Here is an 18,544-nt window from a genome sequence, read left to right as displayed (position 1 = left end):
ATTTTTTGATTAGTGCTATAAGACACACTTTCCACTTTTGCACACGGTTAGTGAATAGCATGGCTTTCTGGTCATTTTTGGTCGGATGATATAGCACGTGCTCTTCCCTGCACAAACCTTGTGAATCTGGGCCTCAGTGTCCTGCTCTCAGACATAAAGGGCAGATAACTGCTGTCACATACGAGTGAACCTGAGACTTTCCAGTTCAAGGACAGATTCTACACATTGCACCACCCTGCTGCCCAGACAGTAGTTGTGTGTAACTGTAACGTAGCAAACCTGAGAAGATGGGCAGAGTGAGCTCTGGGTAAGTCCTTGCAAGCTCTTCAGACAGTTGGTAGTAGGACACAGAGTAGAGGTGTGGCAGCGGTGAGGGAGGCGTCAAGATCCCATCTGTCCGCTGGATCTCCAGCTTGTGGGCGTAACGGAAGAGCTTGGGTTCCAAGATCTGGGTTGACAAAGAAAAACAACAAAAGTAATATATCTGAATGAAACTAGAACCAATGTCAAAAACATCCAGTACCCACAGATTTGTGTACCAGTGTCGTGTGTAGATGTGTGAGTGAACTTTGTATATGAATTTGAGAAAGCAATTCTGACCTGTAGCAGCTGCATGGCCACCTCGTAGATATCCCTGGAAGAATCAGCCGCCTTGAACAGGATCAGGTTCAGCAGCACCACAGTGTCAAACTGGTAATCCCTGAAAGAAAATATCACACACAGGCAGTATTTGAATCAGAATTAGCTGGGTCCAAAGACACCAACAAACACACAATAAGGAGAACCAGTTCAAGCAGGGAATGTGTAGTACCTGTTGTGAAAGACATTGGCGATGGCCCTGAAGCAGCCAGCAGCCACGCGGCGTGAGCCAGTGTAGCAGCGGTCCACGGCCCAGAACATGAGGTTGCTCTGGTCCGGATTCAGCTCCAGCAGCAGCATCACCGCCTCACAGCCCAGCTGGTGAACCTGGAGGAGACCACAGAGCAAGGGCTTCACTTTTTGAACAGCCAATATCAATTCTGAGTATGGCATTTTAAGTGATGGCAAACACAGAGTGATAATTGTGGTAGGGTGAGACTGGGGGGTTTCTCTTACCTTCCTGTCCTGAGAGTCCAGGATGTTGTCCAGCCACTTGTAGAGGTAGCCATCGGAGGAGAGGCCGACATTATCAGCTACTGGGCCACAACACAACACTGCAGACATGGCCTGGAAGATTAACAAAGCAGTTATTGGCAAGTAATGACTACGTTGTATGCACAGAACACATCTCAGCACTTATATTATCTTTATATGTGTTTATATGTACCTTGAGTGCACAGTACTGATGGCGGTTGATCTGCATATTTCTGTCGCTGTAGCGGTCCAGGGGGGTGAACATGATGCTGAAGGGTCCGGCCCAGTGGCTGAACAGCATGAACAGACTGTGTCTCAGAGACTGCTGGGGGAAGATGGTCCTCCTCTGGTGCACTGAACAAAACACATACACATGAGACACTCATTGTAAAAAACATTTGTTCTTAATTGACAGGACTGGTTAAATGAAACAAAAATATAGACTCAAGCACATCTTGTATGAATAAGGGTGTACGGGCATGCATCTATGAATGAGTGAGTGAGTGAGTCAGAGAGATACCTGGGACATTTTGAATGATATTGGCCACGAGTGCACTGAAGTGGCAGCGGATGTCCTTGAGTGTGTCAGAGTCCTTGTCGTTTTCAGCCTCAAGCAACTGCCTGGTCAGATCAACGTACTCCAGCAGTGTGCTGTTCAGAGAGTGGCTCTCCCCATCTAATCCTCCGCTAGCTCTGTATTTATACCAATAAAGAAAAGGGTAAGAACAGTATCCTAGCCTTTATAAACCAGATTGATAAAAGGGCAAGTTCAGGCCTAACAAAAATGTTTTGGCCAGATTTGGTCTGGTTTTCACTTTCCACATACATCTGACTGATGACACCAGCATCGGCCAGCAGCTCAAATATCCGGACCAGCTGGACCCTGAGGATGTCACGACGCCTGCGTCGCTTCATGTTCTGCAAAGGGAAGACAGTGGCTTTTAAGGCAAGTCCTTTGCTAAACATAGAACAGTGAATACAGATTCTGAGTTATCAATGAGCTGCACTCACTTCAGGTCTTCTCTCTAGAGCTTCTTTTATGATGGGGTTCAGCTCCTCTATCAACTCTCTGGAGGACAAGAAAAGGAATGTTATATACCCGTCATGCACCCTGCATAGGCTCAGATCAGCTGACTCCAACCTCCTGTCCTCAGCTGTTAGGAACAAGCAACCTGTCTCCTTCACTACTCACCTCCAGAAAAGCTCTCAAAACTCACCTGTGCAAATTTTTTTTCTTTTCAGCTAATTTTTTTTTTTTATCACATCACTGTTGTTTCTATATTGCTATGAGTCATTTTATCTTTCTGCTTTTGTTATGTGTTTAATGTTATTCAATCGTAATTCTTTTGACAGTTTTTTGGTGTGAAGCATCTTTGAGTACCTTCAAAAGTGCTATACAAATAAAATGTATTGTTATTATTAGGGATGCACCGATACCGTTTTTTTACTGCCGATCCGATAACGATACCAGAATTTTGAGTATCAACCGATACCGAGTACCGATCCGATATTGACCGCTTTTTTTCTTCTGTAATTACACAGCTGCATACAACATGTAAATAACATGCGAACAATAATTTTATTGTTAAAAAAAAGAAAAGCAGCAGGGCAAAAGAACTGACCAAAATAGGAATGACAGTTCCTAGGATATATAAAAGATTGCTGCAATATAGGGATACAGTGCAAAAAAACTCACAAAAGTGCAAAAGAGCAATAAACTGACCAGTGCATACTGCTACAAAACAATATTGAAACAACCATACAGCCTTTGCTTATATTTTTTTTCCTCTTCTTTAGTGTGAATAACTGACAGAAAAAATACTGCTACACATAGGCTTTTTCTGGGCATAACATCCAGTGTGTGCCAAGTCTAGTCTAGTTTTAATCACTTAAGGACAAGAGGCAGGTTTTTCTTCAGAAACAGAAGCATCTCACCTCTCTCTGCTGTCAGCCTGTTCCTCCGTTCACTGACAGTGTTGACAGTCACTGACGCTGACGCACGCACAGGTCGCGTCAGCGTCATCAGCGCGGTAGCATTAGCTTTAGCCCCTATCTTCAAAAAGCTTCATTTTGTGAAAACGGAAGATTTAATTGAAACCTTTATGGTGGCGTGTACATGGTACTAAGCCCAAGGACACTCAATGTAAGTTTGAGCTAAGGAGCAGGCGTTTGGAAGGCGTCGCCAGATGAAGTTCTTGGTAAAGTGAGTTGGATAAAGATCTTTGGGACGCTAGTAATGGCATAGCCATCTAGTAATACCATAGCCATCTAGCATCCCTTTGTGGCTAAAATAATTCCCAACCGCTGACATGTTTACATCAGCACATTGCCTGCACGTTCGCTTTCTTTTTCCAACTTCTTCACTCACTCCTGTCGCATCACGTGCAAACTCAGGCATGTTTTACGGCAGGCAACTATGCCCGTTTATTACTCCGGGGGCTCGAACTGATTGCTCTGGATCGGATCGGATTATAATGTTAGCTGCCACCGATGTCCGATCCAGCATTTTAGGCCAATATCGGCCCGATACCAAGTATCGGATCGGTGCATCCCTAGTTATTATAGCTCAAGATATCTCAAGATGTTTAGACAGCAGACACCTTTCACACATGTAAATGACTCAAAGATTTGTACAGTTTCTTATATTAGGGTACATCTAGCCATCCCCTACCCATTTCTTTTTGCCCAAGATCATGGCAAGTGTGTTGTTTACCTGAAGGCCACGGGGTTGGTCCTGCCAAGCCCCAAGACAAGAGACTCTGTGATGTCCATGCTCTCAGAGCGCATCATCGGGACAACGTGTTTAAACAGAGAGGAGGGGGACGGAGTGCCAACAATCTGTTAACACAAACAGAAGACCAACGTCACTGCTGAAATGTAAAAATTGTAAAAATGAATTTAAGCATCGTCTCAACTCGACATAAAGCTTAAGGGTTTTGCACTGCATTATTTGCTACTATATGGTTAAAGAATGCCATAGAGGACATAGGCAGGGTTCCTATGCAGTAACGAGTCTACAAGCACACAAAATAGACGGACGTATATTGGGACTGAACAATATCTTTCCATACTTTTTATGCAATTTCCACACTTTTCAAGACCTGGAAATTACATTTCAAGACTTCCCAGACCTGTGTAGGAACCCTACACAGATTGTAGTCTGTAGGGTTGCTCCTGACCTTTGAATCATAACTGTAGCAGCCGCTGTCCGGCGTGGACGCCAGCGTCTCAGGCGGGGAGCAGCGGACGGAGCCCGAGGTGGAGGATGAGGAGGATGAGGAAGAGGTGGAGGAGGAGGAGGCAGAGCTGCAGCAGAGAATCAGGTAGTTCCTCCAGAGACCGATGTAGGAGTCGCTGCTGCTGCTCAGACTGTTCACCTTCTTGGCATTTATGGGGCTACTGCAGATGGGCATTCAGGAGAGGGAAGAGGTTAATGACATGCCATCCAAAGCTTGACCAGTCTACTGTAGTCATTTATGGTAGTAAACTCATATTAAAGGGTATGGAAAAACCACTATGAGACAAGCAAATTAACTTGGTTCCTGACAACGTTCATAGTCAAGCATATTTGACACATGGTAATTAGTTGTGGGCGGTATACAGATAGAAATTATGAAATCTGTGCTAAGTTATAGATTTGCCCATACACTGTTTCAACCGGATGAGCCAGGAAGGGTTTGTGTATTTACATTCTATATATTACTACATATTTACGTTCACTTGATGTCAAGCAGTGTGTCATTTGTCACAAAATTGCTGAAAACAGGGGTATGGCTGCTTTATGAGTAGCACCCATGTGCGTTTGTTTATATAAAGACTTGGACAGACTACAAGACTGTTCCAGTCTTAAAGTTTTCCATCTGGTCGGGAGGCCGTTCAGACTAGCTGACAGGACAAAGATGGGCATCACACATGAAGACAAGGGAAGGGATCACACATTACCCGATTCTTTTTCTTCCCCCTTTAACTTAACTCCCACTGACTGGGGGCATTCTCTATTGTGTGGACATGGACTGGTTATAAAAAGTCAGACATTGAGCAGGATACTATAATCTGTAGGCTTTGTTGCACGACTGTCACCGTCAGCAACCTATTTTACCACCTGAAGACAGAACGTGTGCGAGTACGAATATTGTACGTTTCTTTGTTTAGATTTTATCCAAAAATGTACATGAGTGTCCAAATGAACTGAATGAGTGTACTTAATTGTGATACCTGCCCTTACATTAACAATTGTTAAAGTAGCTGCGCTGTTAAAACCCTAGGGCAAAGGGTTCACATTACCAGGTAAACAACTACACTAATATATGACGTTATGTTCATTTAAAGAAATACGATGATATAAAATTCAGGCCATTCAGACCACCACTACTGGTAAGATCACATCATCCACAAAATGATGGTATTAAAGTGTGTGGGTACATTCACAAATAGGATGATGTCACTCCAGGCAGCGGACCGCAACCACAGTCATTTCAGCTAAGTACCATTTCACTGGTCCATCACAAGAAAGTCCTTTGAGACATGCTTGGGATGAAGGGCTGTATGACTTGACTGGTCAGTATGCCTACTTCTAAAGGACATGTAGGTTGCACTCTTGGCTACACACATCCATTTCCCCTCCATGTTTGCTCAGCAGGCTTAGCTTAGTGTTTCAACAACCGAAAGAAAATATGAAGCAGACAAACTTCCAAATCATGCAAATATTTAGTATATTTTTCTGGAACAAGACGACTAAATGAGTACCGAACATGATTTTGCCCTTTTGCATCCGTGTAATGAGTTTCAACAGCCTCATGCTAATGTTTTCCAAAGTTTATCTGGTGCAAATTCTTCAATCCACCATCCCTGCACATAATGGCACCAACCCTGCAGAAACATTTCTAGTGTCATCATCACCTGAGCCTCTCAGAAAGGCAGACTACAAACACACACAAGGACAGAAACACACACACAAACACAGACAGACAGAGCGGCACACATACAGGCAGACACACACACACACGCACACACACACACACACACACACAGAAAGGCCTGAAGAAACTTACTTGATGTCAACTTGTGGAGACAGTAGCTGCAGGCGGGTGTAGGCAAACATCCAGGCATAGTTGAGGGCAGTGGGGCAGTGCTTGGGCAGGTGCTCCTGCCGCAGGTAGCTGGACAGGCTGATGACCCAGGGATCCTGGCCTTGCGTAACATGGGCAAACACCCAGATGTGCGAGGGGCTCACCACGTCAAACTGGTGGCTGATGGGAGATGAGCTCCACTCTGCCAATGTCTGAAGATCAATCCCACTGGGACAGTACAATAGGTTGGTCTATAGGGGAGAGCAGAGTGAGACAAGGTTGAGTCTCAGAGTAGGTGTGCATGTTTTATGAATGTGTAATAAAAGTCAAAAGGCACTTTTACCTGGTCAGCTCCTGTGAGATGAATGAAGCTCTCCAACACTAATGCACTTAATCTATCCATCACATCAATGGCCAATTCCTCATCCCCCTGAAAGTGTGCAGAAGAAAGAAAGAAATAATGAAGAAAGGGACAGAGAGAGGAGTTCCTGTTGCAATAGAAAAAGACTGATATTCTTCATGACGTCTGTCACATCAAAACCATGCACTGTGGTTTGATGCTAGTATATTTACCTTTGCAAGTCCCAGTGCAGTGTGCAGGGCACGGACCTCCTTGAGGACGTTGACAGCCAGCCTGCGTGTGGCAGGGCGACAGCTACAAAGCACCACCAGCGCCAGGCCCTCCACCACATGCAGCACACCCAACAGAGGAGTACGCTCCAGGGACAGAGACGGACCACTACCTGGGCCCTGCTGCAATAAAGAAGTTAAACTTAAAATCACTCAGAACCTGAGTGCACTTGATACAGGATTGTAACATAACAAATAAAAAGCCATGAACACAAAGAGTACATGGATGCACAAAACACAAGAAAACAACTACCCCAGAGTTTTGCACAACTGAGATTTCCTCGACCAACCTGTGCCTCGTGGCTCTTATTGCTGCTCTGCACTGCCTGCCTCCATTGGCTGATGAGCTGCAGCAGCATCTTGACAGCGTTGTCCAACAGCGTGGGGTGGACGTCCGTCACCTCTCGCACAATGAAGTAGACGAAGCCTGAGAGCACGTCCTCGCGCCACTCTGGGAAATCCACCATCAAGGCCTGCAGGGTGGTGAAGGCGAGGCCACGCAGCTCCTCATCCATGTGGATGGTCAGCCTAGGGGAGGGGAGGGAGCAAACGGGGAGAAAGAGATCAAAGAATGTGTGGAGGGCTGAACACTTTTAAGAGTTAGACTGTACAGTGACGTGTCTAGAATAGGGTCAGGAACGGTGGATTACTTGGCCAGAAGCTCTATTAGGTCTTGTCTGCTCATGCCATCTGGGATCAGTCTAGGGATGGCTGCCACACATGTACGGAAAAGATCAATCTTCGGCTTCCTCTCTCCCCTGTAACACAACAGCTCATGAGAACCTGCACCAGGGCAGACACACACAGGCATGAACAGGAACACAGGAGTAATAGCCTGGATCCAGATTGTGGTTACTTACGTGATCATGTCCTCAGGCTCCTTGTTGGACATCTGTACATTGGTCATGCTCATAGAGCGGCCCACTTCCTTGTCCAGGTGGCGCAGAATGTTATCTAAGGCTTTTCTCACTTGAGGGTAGTACAGTGACATGCCTGAAAACCCCCCGACACAGTCATTACACGCACATTACGGTGACAAATATTACACAGCACAGATAACACAACACAGTTCCTGAAATGTCCCATCCTGACATGTTCTGCCAGAAGCGTCAGACCTACCTATGACCTTGGCCTCTTCATCAGTGAGGGTGGTGTTGAGGAAGATCTTTTTGACACGCAGGGTGTTGCCAGAGGGCATGATGACCCCTGTGGTAGGCATAGGAGGCTCCCCATCCTTCTGCTGTAGGCTGTCAGCAATCACCAGGAAGGCCCGCAGACCGATATTCATCCTCTATCAGGACAGAAAGAGGGAGAGGATAAGAGGTATGGAGGGGGAGGACAGAGAATGCAGAGGCGCTTGAAGAAAACTGATCTATACTTTTACCTCTGGATTGATGGTGAAGGTTTTGTGAGATTTACCCACACACAGGAGGTCATAGATAATCTCCTTCATAGCAAAGTCCAGTCTTTCCTGTGGGAACAAACAAACACGCCAGAAATCACTGACACAGCTACTATATGACACATCCCCAGTTTTAGCTCAGCTGTATAATCCACATACATCAATTCACGGTCAAATCCTACCTGAGCTATGAACTGGATGATCTTGACAAAGATGTTGAGGGGCGTGTCCCGGGGCACCACACTGCGGGAGCCTTTGGGGAAAAGTGCTGAAACGATGCTGAGCAGTCGGCTAGGAGGAGAAAAAAGGGAACTTTGTCTAACATGTTCAATACTCAACAACAAAGGCCCCTCATTTAAACAACTCTGTGTCAGACAGCAGAGGGTTTGATTATGTGTGTGTAGTGTGGGGCACAGCGAGTAGTTGGCCCTGAGACTGACCTCTGTGTGACAGTATTGCTCTCACACTTGATCCTGATAATGTAGACCCATAGCAGTCTGTAGAGCGACTCCAGCGCCACACGGGACATTTTGGGATCTTTGTTCTGTGGATCAAAAAGGGAATATTAAGAGCCACACAATTTCATTATTACAATTCCATTACCCACCGTGAGGTTATAGAGATCAGGCTGCTGTTGTCTGGAGTCAGATGTGACACATTAAAACTGCGGGCAGCCGCATGTAGAAACTGATATAATTAACTAGTTTTCAGCCTTGTGTAAGAGGGATTTATAAAGAGTCATTGATAGATTTATACACGTAGAAAGTCTATGTATGGTCTGATGATTGCTGAGGTTTAAGTGTACTGAAAAGTTCTGATTTAGTCAACAGCAAAACTCTAATAAAATGCAATACTATTTTATGGGCAGTAGGGTGCCATAGTGCGTATGGAGACCGCTCTTCAACCGGAAGCCCGACCCTGTAGCCGACCCTGTGCTCTGGGCAGAGCAGGAAGAGAATTTCCCTCCAGGGTCAATAAAGTACATTATATACGAGTACGATACGAGTCATCTATTGGAATAAAAAAGCAAATCGTTTAAGATACTGTGCAATGCTGGATTGCAGACCATGTTCCAGCAGCCCCTTTATATTTGTACTGCAACTGTTATCACCTGAACTTTCAGTCTGCAACTCAACAGTGCAATCAGACAGATTGGTAGCCCACTGGATACCAACAAACATAGTGTACACTCCAAACAGGCATGATACAAAGGATTCTTTCAAGGTTACTGTTGTAACCCTCCTTCTTGTCGGCTGGGAATGTGAATGCAAAGATGCCAGACCGCTTAAGAAAACTGAAGAAGAGAACAGGGTGTGGCTGCAGCCAGCCTATTACCAATTCAGACAGAAAAACAAACACACACTGCTGCCGAAATAGACTGCAAAAACACCAAATTCCTTGATGGGCAAATCAATGAACCTTCTCATGTGCCGATGATCTTCTCTAACCCCCAATAAAGGTGTGTGTGTATGTCTGTTCACAAGAATGTCAAAGTCCACTCTATTAACACAAACAGCACTGTGCTCTACTTGCAACTACATACAAGACAGCAAAGCCATTCACCACTGATGCTGATAAAGACAAAGCAGCTGAACAACAAAGCACAAGGCAACATCGCACCTGGAGGCAAGCTACAACTAGTACATGTTCCTCCATTCTCCTTTTGTAGGGCAACACTTAAACCTCATTGTCATTAAAGAGGACAATATGCCTCCAACAACTCACTGCCCTATTAGCCAAACAGTCAGAGCTGTACTCCCCTGCTTCCTGGTCAGGTGACCTTGTGAAGGAGGGGGGCAGGTCACTGACAAACTCACCTGCAGCGTCTCAATCTGCTTGCGGATGCTGTTGTTAGACGGCATCTGGAGCGAGTGAATGTGAGAGAGAGATCAAACGACAGGAGACACGGAGTGTAGGGTTGGGGAGGGAAACATGCAAGTTATAGACTAAAAGAGACAAAACATAATAGAAAACACAAATATGACAAGAGCAGTCCAAAGTAGCCTAACCCTTGTCAATATGACACCAAGTGAATCATCAGTACCTTATTGCAATATAATGCAATGTATGAGATGCAAATTGTGGATTTTATCAGTAGCATGTTAGGAAAGTTATGTAAAAGTGCATCAATAATATACTATAACCAATATGGAATTATATATTTCAACATACAATGAGTAAAATATTCTAAAATGTCAAATGTGCAAGAGCAAGACAAAATTAAAAGGTGTGCTGTGGATGGTAAATCAGACAAAGACAGAAAATACAAACAAAAAGAGGACTGAAGATGAGGGGAACACAGATAGGATGAGGAAAAGAACATTAAAGGATATGTAGGAAAGACGGTAAAAAAAAAAAAATGTTAAAACCAATTGCCTATGTTACACCTACAAAACCGACAAGCAACTACACTCAGATAAATTAGCAGTCCATTCAATTTCATTACCATGTCTAGCACACTCACTATGCAGGTTGTCCTATTTTAACCCTGTGTGGATCATACTCTGTAAAGTAGAGCTGCACGATTAATACATTAATGATAATCCCCATTATTTTGTTTAAATATTGTGATCTCAATTATTAATCGATTTCAGGAAACAAAACAATTTTATTGTAGTTTTGCTCCTTAACATACTTTTTCACTTTCTTCAGTGCAGTATTTCTCGAGGTAGCAGCAGCAGCAAAGCCTTGTTCTCACCGTTACTGTCTTACTCTTATTGTGGCTCTTATTTACAAAATTCAAACTTCATTTTAACTTTTGTTTTAGTCACATGGGTACACGTTTCACCTTCAAATGTTGTGAATGGTCAAGCGTAATGGAAGCGATATACCACACTGGGGCTTGAAGGGCAACTGAAAATATAACAAACACTTATCGCTGAATTACACCTGTATTAAACATAAAATCGCGATATAAGATTATCTACCATTAATTGTGCAGCCCTGCTATATAGCAACTAACTTTTTAATAAATGTTACAACGTTAAAAGTTAAAAATATCCAAGTCTTTTATTAGTCTTAACAATATGAATTTCTAAGAGCAGCCACAGGGTTAAAATGGCTGGTTGGACAGCAAGCCCAAAATCACTCACTGTGAATCGCCACTACACTCAAGAGCCATCACACAAACCAGGAAATTTATCCCTGCAACAAACAATCTACATCACCACTCAGGAGACTGATTACAATTTTGAATAAAAGGGAATCTAAAACAATTAAAATGGTCAAAGAGAACAACGCAACCAGATCACTGAAATCACAGACGGCCATTCAAAACCATGGGGAATCACCATCACAAGGAAGCAAAGGGAAATATGTCCACCACAAGATCAAACACTCCATCTCCACAAAGGGTAATCAATGCAGAATTGAGGAGACAGTCAGTAAGTCAGTCAGTCAGTCACACAGCACTACGATGCCTTGGGCCTGAATTAGCTCCATGATGGTACAGGACAGGAGGAGGGTTGACTTGATCAGTTTGTGATTGGTTTACAAGGAGTTGTTAGCAGACCTGAGTCAAAACAGCACTTGACATAACACGTCATACATAAGATGCACTTAATTTGGTTTAGTCAATACGTATGATATTTTGACTGTGGTTAAAGATACTACATGTAGGATTATCTCATTAACATATTACTAGGAAATTAGCTGTGATTACACTAATAACAGTGACCTCCCATGATCTTTTATTTTGTGTTTTTATTTAGTCCAATTTGAGCATTTGTGAGAGTCCCAATAAATCTGAGGTCATCTGAACATTTTGAAATATCAAACTGGTAAATTCCACTGATAAATCCTACAGAAGTTAATTTTTCATGGGCTCCATTGTTACCTTATCGAATCAAGTGCTATTCCTGTCCAGATCTGGTTGTTGATCACAGAAGGGAAAGTACATTATGATCTTTAGACAGAGCCGCAGAGCACACCCTTCACAACCAAGACAACTTCTGCCAACAGTGGCATTAAGCATACACTAACTTACATGGAATATCATAATACAAGAAATGCATTTTCTTTTTACAACTGACAAATGTTGGCGCCATGACAATGTCATCAATAGCACTGAAGTGACTGAAAGTGTTGGTTAGAATTCTATTTAAGTGGGCTCATGTTACTTTAAACTGCCAATGAGAGCAGCAAAATTTCATTACAAGTTTCATAACATGAGAGTCATAAGACTTCTGAGGATCAAACTGAATTAACCATTGTCAAACAGAGCATGATGTCCTCTCTCTGTTCTGAAGACTACAGTCTTTGTGCTACTCTTTAGGGCTAGGGAGTAAAAACTGTTTCTGGGACTGGACTAGGAGTCTAGGCTCAGGGTGGCAGTACCTTCAGGTGCGAGAGGCAGTTCTGGAGGAAGATGTGCCAGTTGTTGAGGAAGAACTGCTTCTGACTGACACACAGCAGGCACGTCACCAGGGGATACAGAGCCTGGGGAGATAAACAATGTCAGCATCAAAGCAAAGGGGCAGAGATGGAAGAGGAATAAAGGAAGGGTGAGGGAAGAAGGAGAGTAAAGGAGGGAGTAAAGGTAAAGAGCAGGAGGAGATGGCGGGTAAGGAGATGGGGGGGAGGGAGGGAGAGAAAGAGAAAACTGGGGTGGTAAATGTATCATTACCAAAGAGTGCTTCTTCCTGGAACTAAGGTCAAAGGTTGTCTGGTACAGCATCTCCACAAAGTTCTTCAGGCATGGCACATTGACTTCATTCTTCACCGCCTAAAGGGGAGAGAGAGAAGTAACCGCAGAGCTCAACTTGACAGGACTGCATTCAGAGAGCCATCTAAATACAGAGCAAAACAGTAGAAATTGTCATTAATTTGTGCTGAAAATTTAGGGAAGCTGTATAGAGTGTTACTCACAGCAGCAACAGGGATGAGGATCTCCACAAAAAGGCCTGCCAGGGCATGCTTTATGTCCTTATCCTTGACCTCCAGGAAATACTGCGCACACTCCTGGGAAAGTTATGGCACACAGGTAAAGACACGTGATGCCTAGCTACAGAGATAACATGGATGCACCAACACATAGGCAATGAATACATAAACAGTCAAACTGGTGGGAGACAGTGTGGCTTGAGATGGATGTTTATTTATGGATATATTACGAGAACAATTATTAGGCAGATATGCTTATATTTTTGTATCAGCCAAATATATCTGTACAGGCTAACATCCCTAAATATTACCTGTACTTATAGATGATGATATGAAGTAATTGTGATACTAACTGATGCAGAAACAAAGATTGCTGCTGATATGCAAAGAAATCTACAATCAGAGAATCCTGTCATCATAATTTTTAAGTGAGTGTGTGATACAAAGAAATATTTTTTAAATTCTATCATTGTCTTTAACCATAAATGGTAATGAATTTTGCTCCTTAAAAATAGATATCAAATCCAAAAATCCTGTATTACTCAGGCTTTAACAGATAGGCATCACATGGGTAGAAACCAAGATGTACAGAAGAGTAGTGGTGGGCATAAACCATGGCATGTTACCCAACGTCTTCCATTAACACACTGGGAAATCATGGTCTTGTTAAGAGAGGAGCATATTGAGCTTTTTACTGCCATATAGAGCTTAATGAAAAAGGCACTGCTCCATTCACAGCTCTTGGCACACGCACACACACACTTTCTTGGCAATATAACCTCACATCTGATCGTTACTCATCTGGCTTTATGAGCCACTGCCACAGAGAGCTGCTGAGTTTCAACAAAAGGGCAGCAGTAAAAAAGCCTTCTGTTGTACAATTTAGCACAAACACATCAGTCCACCTTATTGAGAGTACAATTAGACTGGCGGACTTTTAGCATGAAGTTACCGCTATAATTTACCTGCATGAACTGAAACGAGGCCTCAAAGTCCTCCACAGGATACATTTTGACCCGGAAGAACTTCATGCCCATGATGAGGCTGATGATGCTCTGGACCACGTAGGGACTCTGCTCTTTCTGCCTGAGCTCCTTCAGCTCTGTGATGAACTTCTTCCTCACTGCCTGAAACCTGGACACACACACAAACACACACACAGAGATGCATAAATCTACACTTATTAGAAAACAGACTTGGAGCTTTAAGCGAGAGCTTGTTAAGAGTTGGCTGTGAATGTGATAAGCTGTAAACTTTAATGCTACATTTAACAGTTGGTCAGTATTCAGAACCAAGGAGCAGAATAAAGCTTGCTGTTACTTTGACTGTGTGAGGACTCCGATGACCTCAGCGTACAGATCTGCGATGATGTGCACATTGCCAGTGTTGGGGCCAGAGTACCTGTAAATTCATAATGCATGTGTTATCAAGTCATATACAAGTAGAGGGTTCAGGATATCTCTTTGTAGGACAACAGACTTGTGCTATATCACTGGAAATACCATCAAAACAGAAATGCCTTCAAATAGTCATTACGACTGGCCTGGCCTACAGATGTGTTTAACTCTTGCTAGCAGCACCAGGAGCACTCTGGCATGTGTTTACTTGAGGTTGACTCAAGTTGCTCAACATGAAGCAATAGTGTTTTCTTTAAGTGACATTAATGATACAGACAGCTCATAAAATCACACATTGACCATAAAGTCTGTCTGTCCAAATAGCCATAAATAAATGACTGACTCTGACCTAGTGCAGAGCCAAGCCCACACTGGAGTGAGACAGTCACAGTATGGAAGATATTCATCAAGCAGTTTTTTTATTCATGTGACAAAAAAGGCTGTTTCATTGGTCTCTCTGTGTGTGTATGCGTTTCATTTGTCTATCTGTGTGTGTGTGTGTGTTTGTACTTACCCCTCTTTGTGTTTAAAGTGCTTGAATGCCAGGTTTAGAACTTCATGGACTAAAGCATCTGGCACTGGATGAAGAGGAATCTGTGACGCAAACATGGAATCATTAGTCTTATTAGAAGCATTGATACTCTCTTCATTCTTTCTCTTTGCTACCATTCATTATCCTCCCTACAGGAGCAGAGCCAAGGACAACTTAGCTCCGGTCTCCAGGGTTTGGCTTTCAGCTCAGAGTGTGCGGCTTAGATCTGGACAGTCTCCTTTAGACCCTGTGCTGAAGTTGGATCCATAACAGACTAAGAAGCAAGCGCAGTTGGAGTTGGTATGCTGCCATCGTGTCTATTTACTGTTTTACCCTTAAGGACATAGACTTCACCAACTATTGCAGTTCTTTCCTGTATCATGGAGGATATGTAAAAAAAAAAAAAAAAAAAGAGTAATCTCAACCCCTTGTATCCCTCACTAAGGAAGCATTGGCAGTTAAGGACATTTTTGTTACTGTCAATAACATGGTTAGCAGCAATAAAAGGTGGACAGAGACTTTAGCAAATGTCAAACTAAAGCTAGTGGAGCCTTTTTCTGACTCAATTCTATTTGGAAATCCAATGTCCGTTTAGGCAAGGCCAAGGTAAACCTACATCTGTGCTGTGTCTTAGTACTTGTTTGACATTTTTGACCAAAGACACCTCTTCAAATCTCAGATCTACACTAACAGAAACTCACAGAGCAGGACTCCTGGCTAGAGGAAGGTAGACATGAATGGACAAGTGTTCTAAGATGCCAAAAAAGAAACAGTTTCAAAATAGCCCTAAAATGCCTGAGGGAGCATGCAAACATGACCTAAAACGATTTGAATAAGAGCTGTGGAGGCTGAGCTGAACGGGATGAACATGAGCTTGTGTCCGGCTGCCAAGCCGGCCTTGGATCACCACAAGTGGCAAAATATTCTCCCTCTTTATGTCAGTATTCCAAGGATCAGCTTTATGGCCGTGACTAGTACCAGTCTTAATTTGAGACTTTGTATAAGACAGCATACAAAAACAGAGTCAGATAGCTCACCTGTTTTAAAACTTCCACTGAAACTAAACAGAAAATGAAATCTATGGCTAAGTCCCTCCGCTCCAATAGGTAGTCTTTATCCCGGTGCTGTTCATCTCTACAGAGAAGGAGAGAGAGATATATTGTAAACAATGAAGGACATAACATAAAACACCCAAAACACTACTGTAATCACTCAGAGATTACTTGCTCAAGAGGGAAGGGAGGACAGGAGGGAAGGAAGTGAATCAAGACGAGTATCTCACCCTTTGGACTTGGTGCTGGAGCGAGGCCTGTACTCATAAGACTCATCCTCAGTGCCGCTCTGCCGCCGGTACCAGTCGAACAGTGTGCGCAGCAGGGAGGGCAAACAGTGTTCCGCTATTGAGCTCATAGAGCTTATTAACTGGAAAACAACATGACAAACATTAGATTAAGCTGATCAACCTATTCACCCTCACACTATGATCACTTATCAGTAGTGAACCATCAGTGTTAAATTCCTCTCGCTAACATACTGCACAACATTCAAAGACATTCAAAACAATGATAATGAAAAATTAAATTAATGCAAATAAAATACTCTCCTAGTCCATATGTGTGTGAAGAACAAAAATCTGATGGTAAACTCAAATGTTTTATGACGGTTTTATCTTGTTTCTTATGGGTCTTTGTCCTTTTATTGCACTTTGATGACAATTTTGCTTGTGTCCTTTTTTTAACCCTGTCTCTTATGTGTTTTTTTCCTGAATGACGTGAGGCTCATAATCAAAAATTCCAAAGCATTTTAAGTAAATGGCAAATAAACTCGAAACTGAAACTGAAATGAATAGTCAGTACTACATATTGCTCACATGACCTACTGTTAAACTTGCTGGTCACCAACCAACAAATCTACTTTGAAGCCAGTGGAATCTCAAACAGACCGAGTGCCTTAGACAAGGAAACTAGTAGATATCAGAGAAATTAATATTTACCAGTCTTTTTCTTGTCAGTTATTATCTTTACTCATCATCAAAAATGCAAGCACTAAATTAGAGCTGCTCTCTGTTGCCATCTTACCAATCTAACACTCTTTTAACTTGTCAGTCCAGGTCTTTCCTGTTCATATCTTGCTAATCAAGGTCTGTGTGCTTAAATGTCCTGTGTCTTTTTCAACATGCCTACATCCTTGTTTTTTTAATATCAGCTTAAATGCTGTCCTGTTGCTGATATCCTGCTACATGCCCTCATGTGTATCTGCCTTCATCTTGTCCTGCCACCAATACTCTGCTACACAAATTATGGCTTCGATGTATGATGTCATCATATTGATATGTTCAGTTGTGTATGTGCCTGCCTGTGTTTGTGTTTTCGCATTTGCTTTTGATTCTAGATAGCCATTAGGGACTACGGATGAAACAAGCCTTTTTGGCTAACTGGCACATTTACAGAAATGTTTATTAATGTGCATTGTACATGTCAACTAAACATATAAAATAAATAAAGTGTGTAGAGAAGGCTGTCCCAACAGAGATGGAGGAAAGTGCATATTTAGGAAGAGTGCAGCGTATAGGGTGAGTACGGACCAGAGGTGACCTCAGCCAGTGGGTGATATACTGGAGCTATTGATTGGGACTGGGAGTGCGGTGTTGGATGACATGTTGAGCACAGCGTGGTCCCGCTATACTATTGAGCTGCACCACAGTACACACGCCTCTGCAGTGGCCATACTCAAGACCACCCAACTGATAGGCTCTCCTCTAAATACCTCATCAGCACTTTGATCACATCGATGATAATGACGTCAGAATGTAAACTGTGCAACTAGTACTGCATTAACAGGCCTCATAAAACCATTGTTAGAGGATGATGTATAATAGGCGTATGTTGTACTGAATGGTCATAATTTAATTCTTACAAGAAAGGATAGTAAATCCTATGACTAACAAGTAAAAAGAGAAAACAAGAAATCAGCATTTTAGCGACTCAAGATTATGGTGTTTAAACTTTCAGACAACATATACAACGAGATGAAGTGGCCGGTATGTATTAAGTAGGTCTGTGTGTAGATGTGTGTGTTTAAGGGCCAGTGCAGTGTGCTGAGGGTGCTGGATGATGGATGCTAGGCGGGAGAGTTATGCAACTGCTCCCTCTGCCCTCACGGCACCAGGCGGACACACTCCAGCACCCAATGCTGATTTACTGCTGAGGATGACACAGCGATTCTACACTCTCACTTTTGCTCTCTCTCTGCCCACTCTCTCTCCCTCACTCACAATGGAGACAGCTGGATCTATAGCACCATATCCTCGTTGGCTTTGTGTTGTGCTGAACAAAGCACTCTGCAGCAGGCAGGCCCATTGTATAGAGTTCTGCACCAGCCAGAGATGAGGGACAGACGGGCCATTGAGTGGGGGATTGATTGGGTGGAGCTGGGGGATTCAACTACTGCACACACTCATACAGAGGTGGGAGAGGAGTGTTATCGGTCCTGGGAGATGAAAAGGGCACACGCACACACA

At 43.2% G+C, this 18,544-nt stretch overlaps 1 protein-coding gene across 12 annotated transcripts in view; it reads right to left on the bottom strand.

Moving 5' to 3' along the window:
- The window catches only part of fryl (furry homolog, like), a 75,180-nt gene that overhangs the window by 23,834 nt on the left and 32,802 nt on the right, over positions 1–18,544 (bottom strand). For 8 of the 12 annotated variants that reach the window (XM_078285776.1, XM_078285775.1, XM_071895685.2 and 5 more), the window contains 29 exons: positions 16,307–16,446; positions 16,062–16,158; positions 15,007–15,086; positions 14,416–14,496; positions 14,061–14,229; positions 13,081–13,173; positions 12,839–12,937; positions 12,550–12,651; positions 10,032–10,076; positions 8,655–8,758; positions 8,397–8,505; positions 8,197–8,283; positions 7,932–8,103; positions 7,673–7,805; positions 7,463–7,570; positions 7,103–7,340; positions 6,756–6,935; positions 6,526–6,612; positions 6,165–6,433; positions 4,293–4,512; positions 3,827–3,951; positions 2,125–2,182; positions 1,940–2,031; positions 1,634–1,806; positions 1,307–1,467; positions 1,096–1,206; positions 812–966; positions 601–700; positions 280–448 (listed from right to left, as the gene is read on the bottom strand). In XM_078285776.1, the coding sequence (XP_078141902.1) occupies positions 280–448; positions 601–700; positions 812–966; positions 1,096–1,206; positions 1,307–1,467; positions 1,634–1,806; positions 1,940–2,031; positions 2,125–2,182; positions 3,827–3,951; positions 4,293–4,512; positions 6,165–6,433; positions 6,526–6,612; positions 6,756–6,935; positions 7,103–7,340; positions 7,463–7,570; positions 7,673–7,805; positions 7,932–8,103; positions 8,197–8,283; positions 8,397–8,505; positions 8,655–8,758; positions 10,032–10,076; positions 12,550–12,651; positions 12,839–12,937; positions 13,081–13,173; positions 14,061–14,229; positions 14,416–14,496; positions 15,007–15,086; positions 16,062–16,158; positions 16,307–16,446 (3,757 nt within the window). The remainder of the gene's footprint in view (positions 1–279; positions 449–600; positions 701–811; positions 967–1,095; positions 1,207–1,306; positions 1,468–1,633; positions 1,807–1,939; positions 2,032–2,124; positions 2,183–3,826; positions 3,952–4,292; positions 4,513–6,164; positions 6,434–6,525; positions 6,613–6,755; positions 6,936–7,102; positions 7,341–7,462; positions 7,571–7,672; positions 7,806–7,931; positions 8,104–8,196; positions 8,284–8,396; positions 8,506–8,654; positions 8,759–10,031; positions 10,077–12,549; positions 12,652–12,838; positions 12,938–13,080; positions 13,174–14,060; positions 14,230–14,415; positions 14,497–15,006; positions 15,087–16,061; positions 16,159–16,306; positions 16,447–18,544) is intronic. The other 4 variants (XM_078285771.1, XM_078285779.1, XM_078285774.1 and 1 more) reach the window with 1 other exon arrangement.

This window comes from Centroberyx gerrardi, chromosome 9 (assembly GCF_048128805.1).
Source record: "Centroberyx gerrardi isolate f3 chromosome 9, fCenGer3.hap1.cur.20231027, whole genome shotgun sequence".
Taxonomy (NCBI): domain Eukaryota; kingdom Metazoa; phylum Chordata; class Actinopteri; order Beryciformes; family Berycidae; genus Centroberyx; species Centroberyx gerrardi.
Note: the sequence above shows the minus strand (reverse complement) of the source record. Positions and strands in the feature narration are given on the sequence as shown.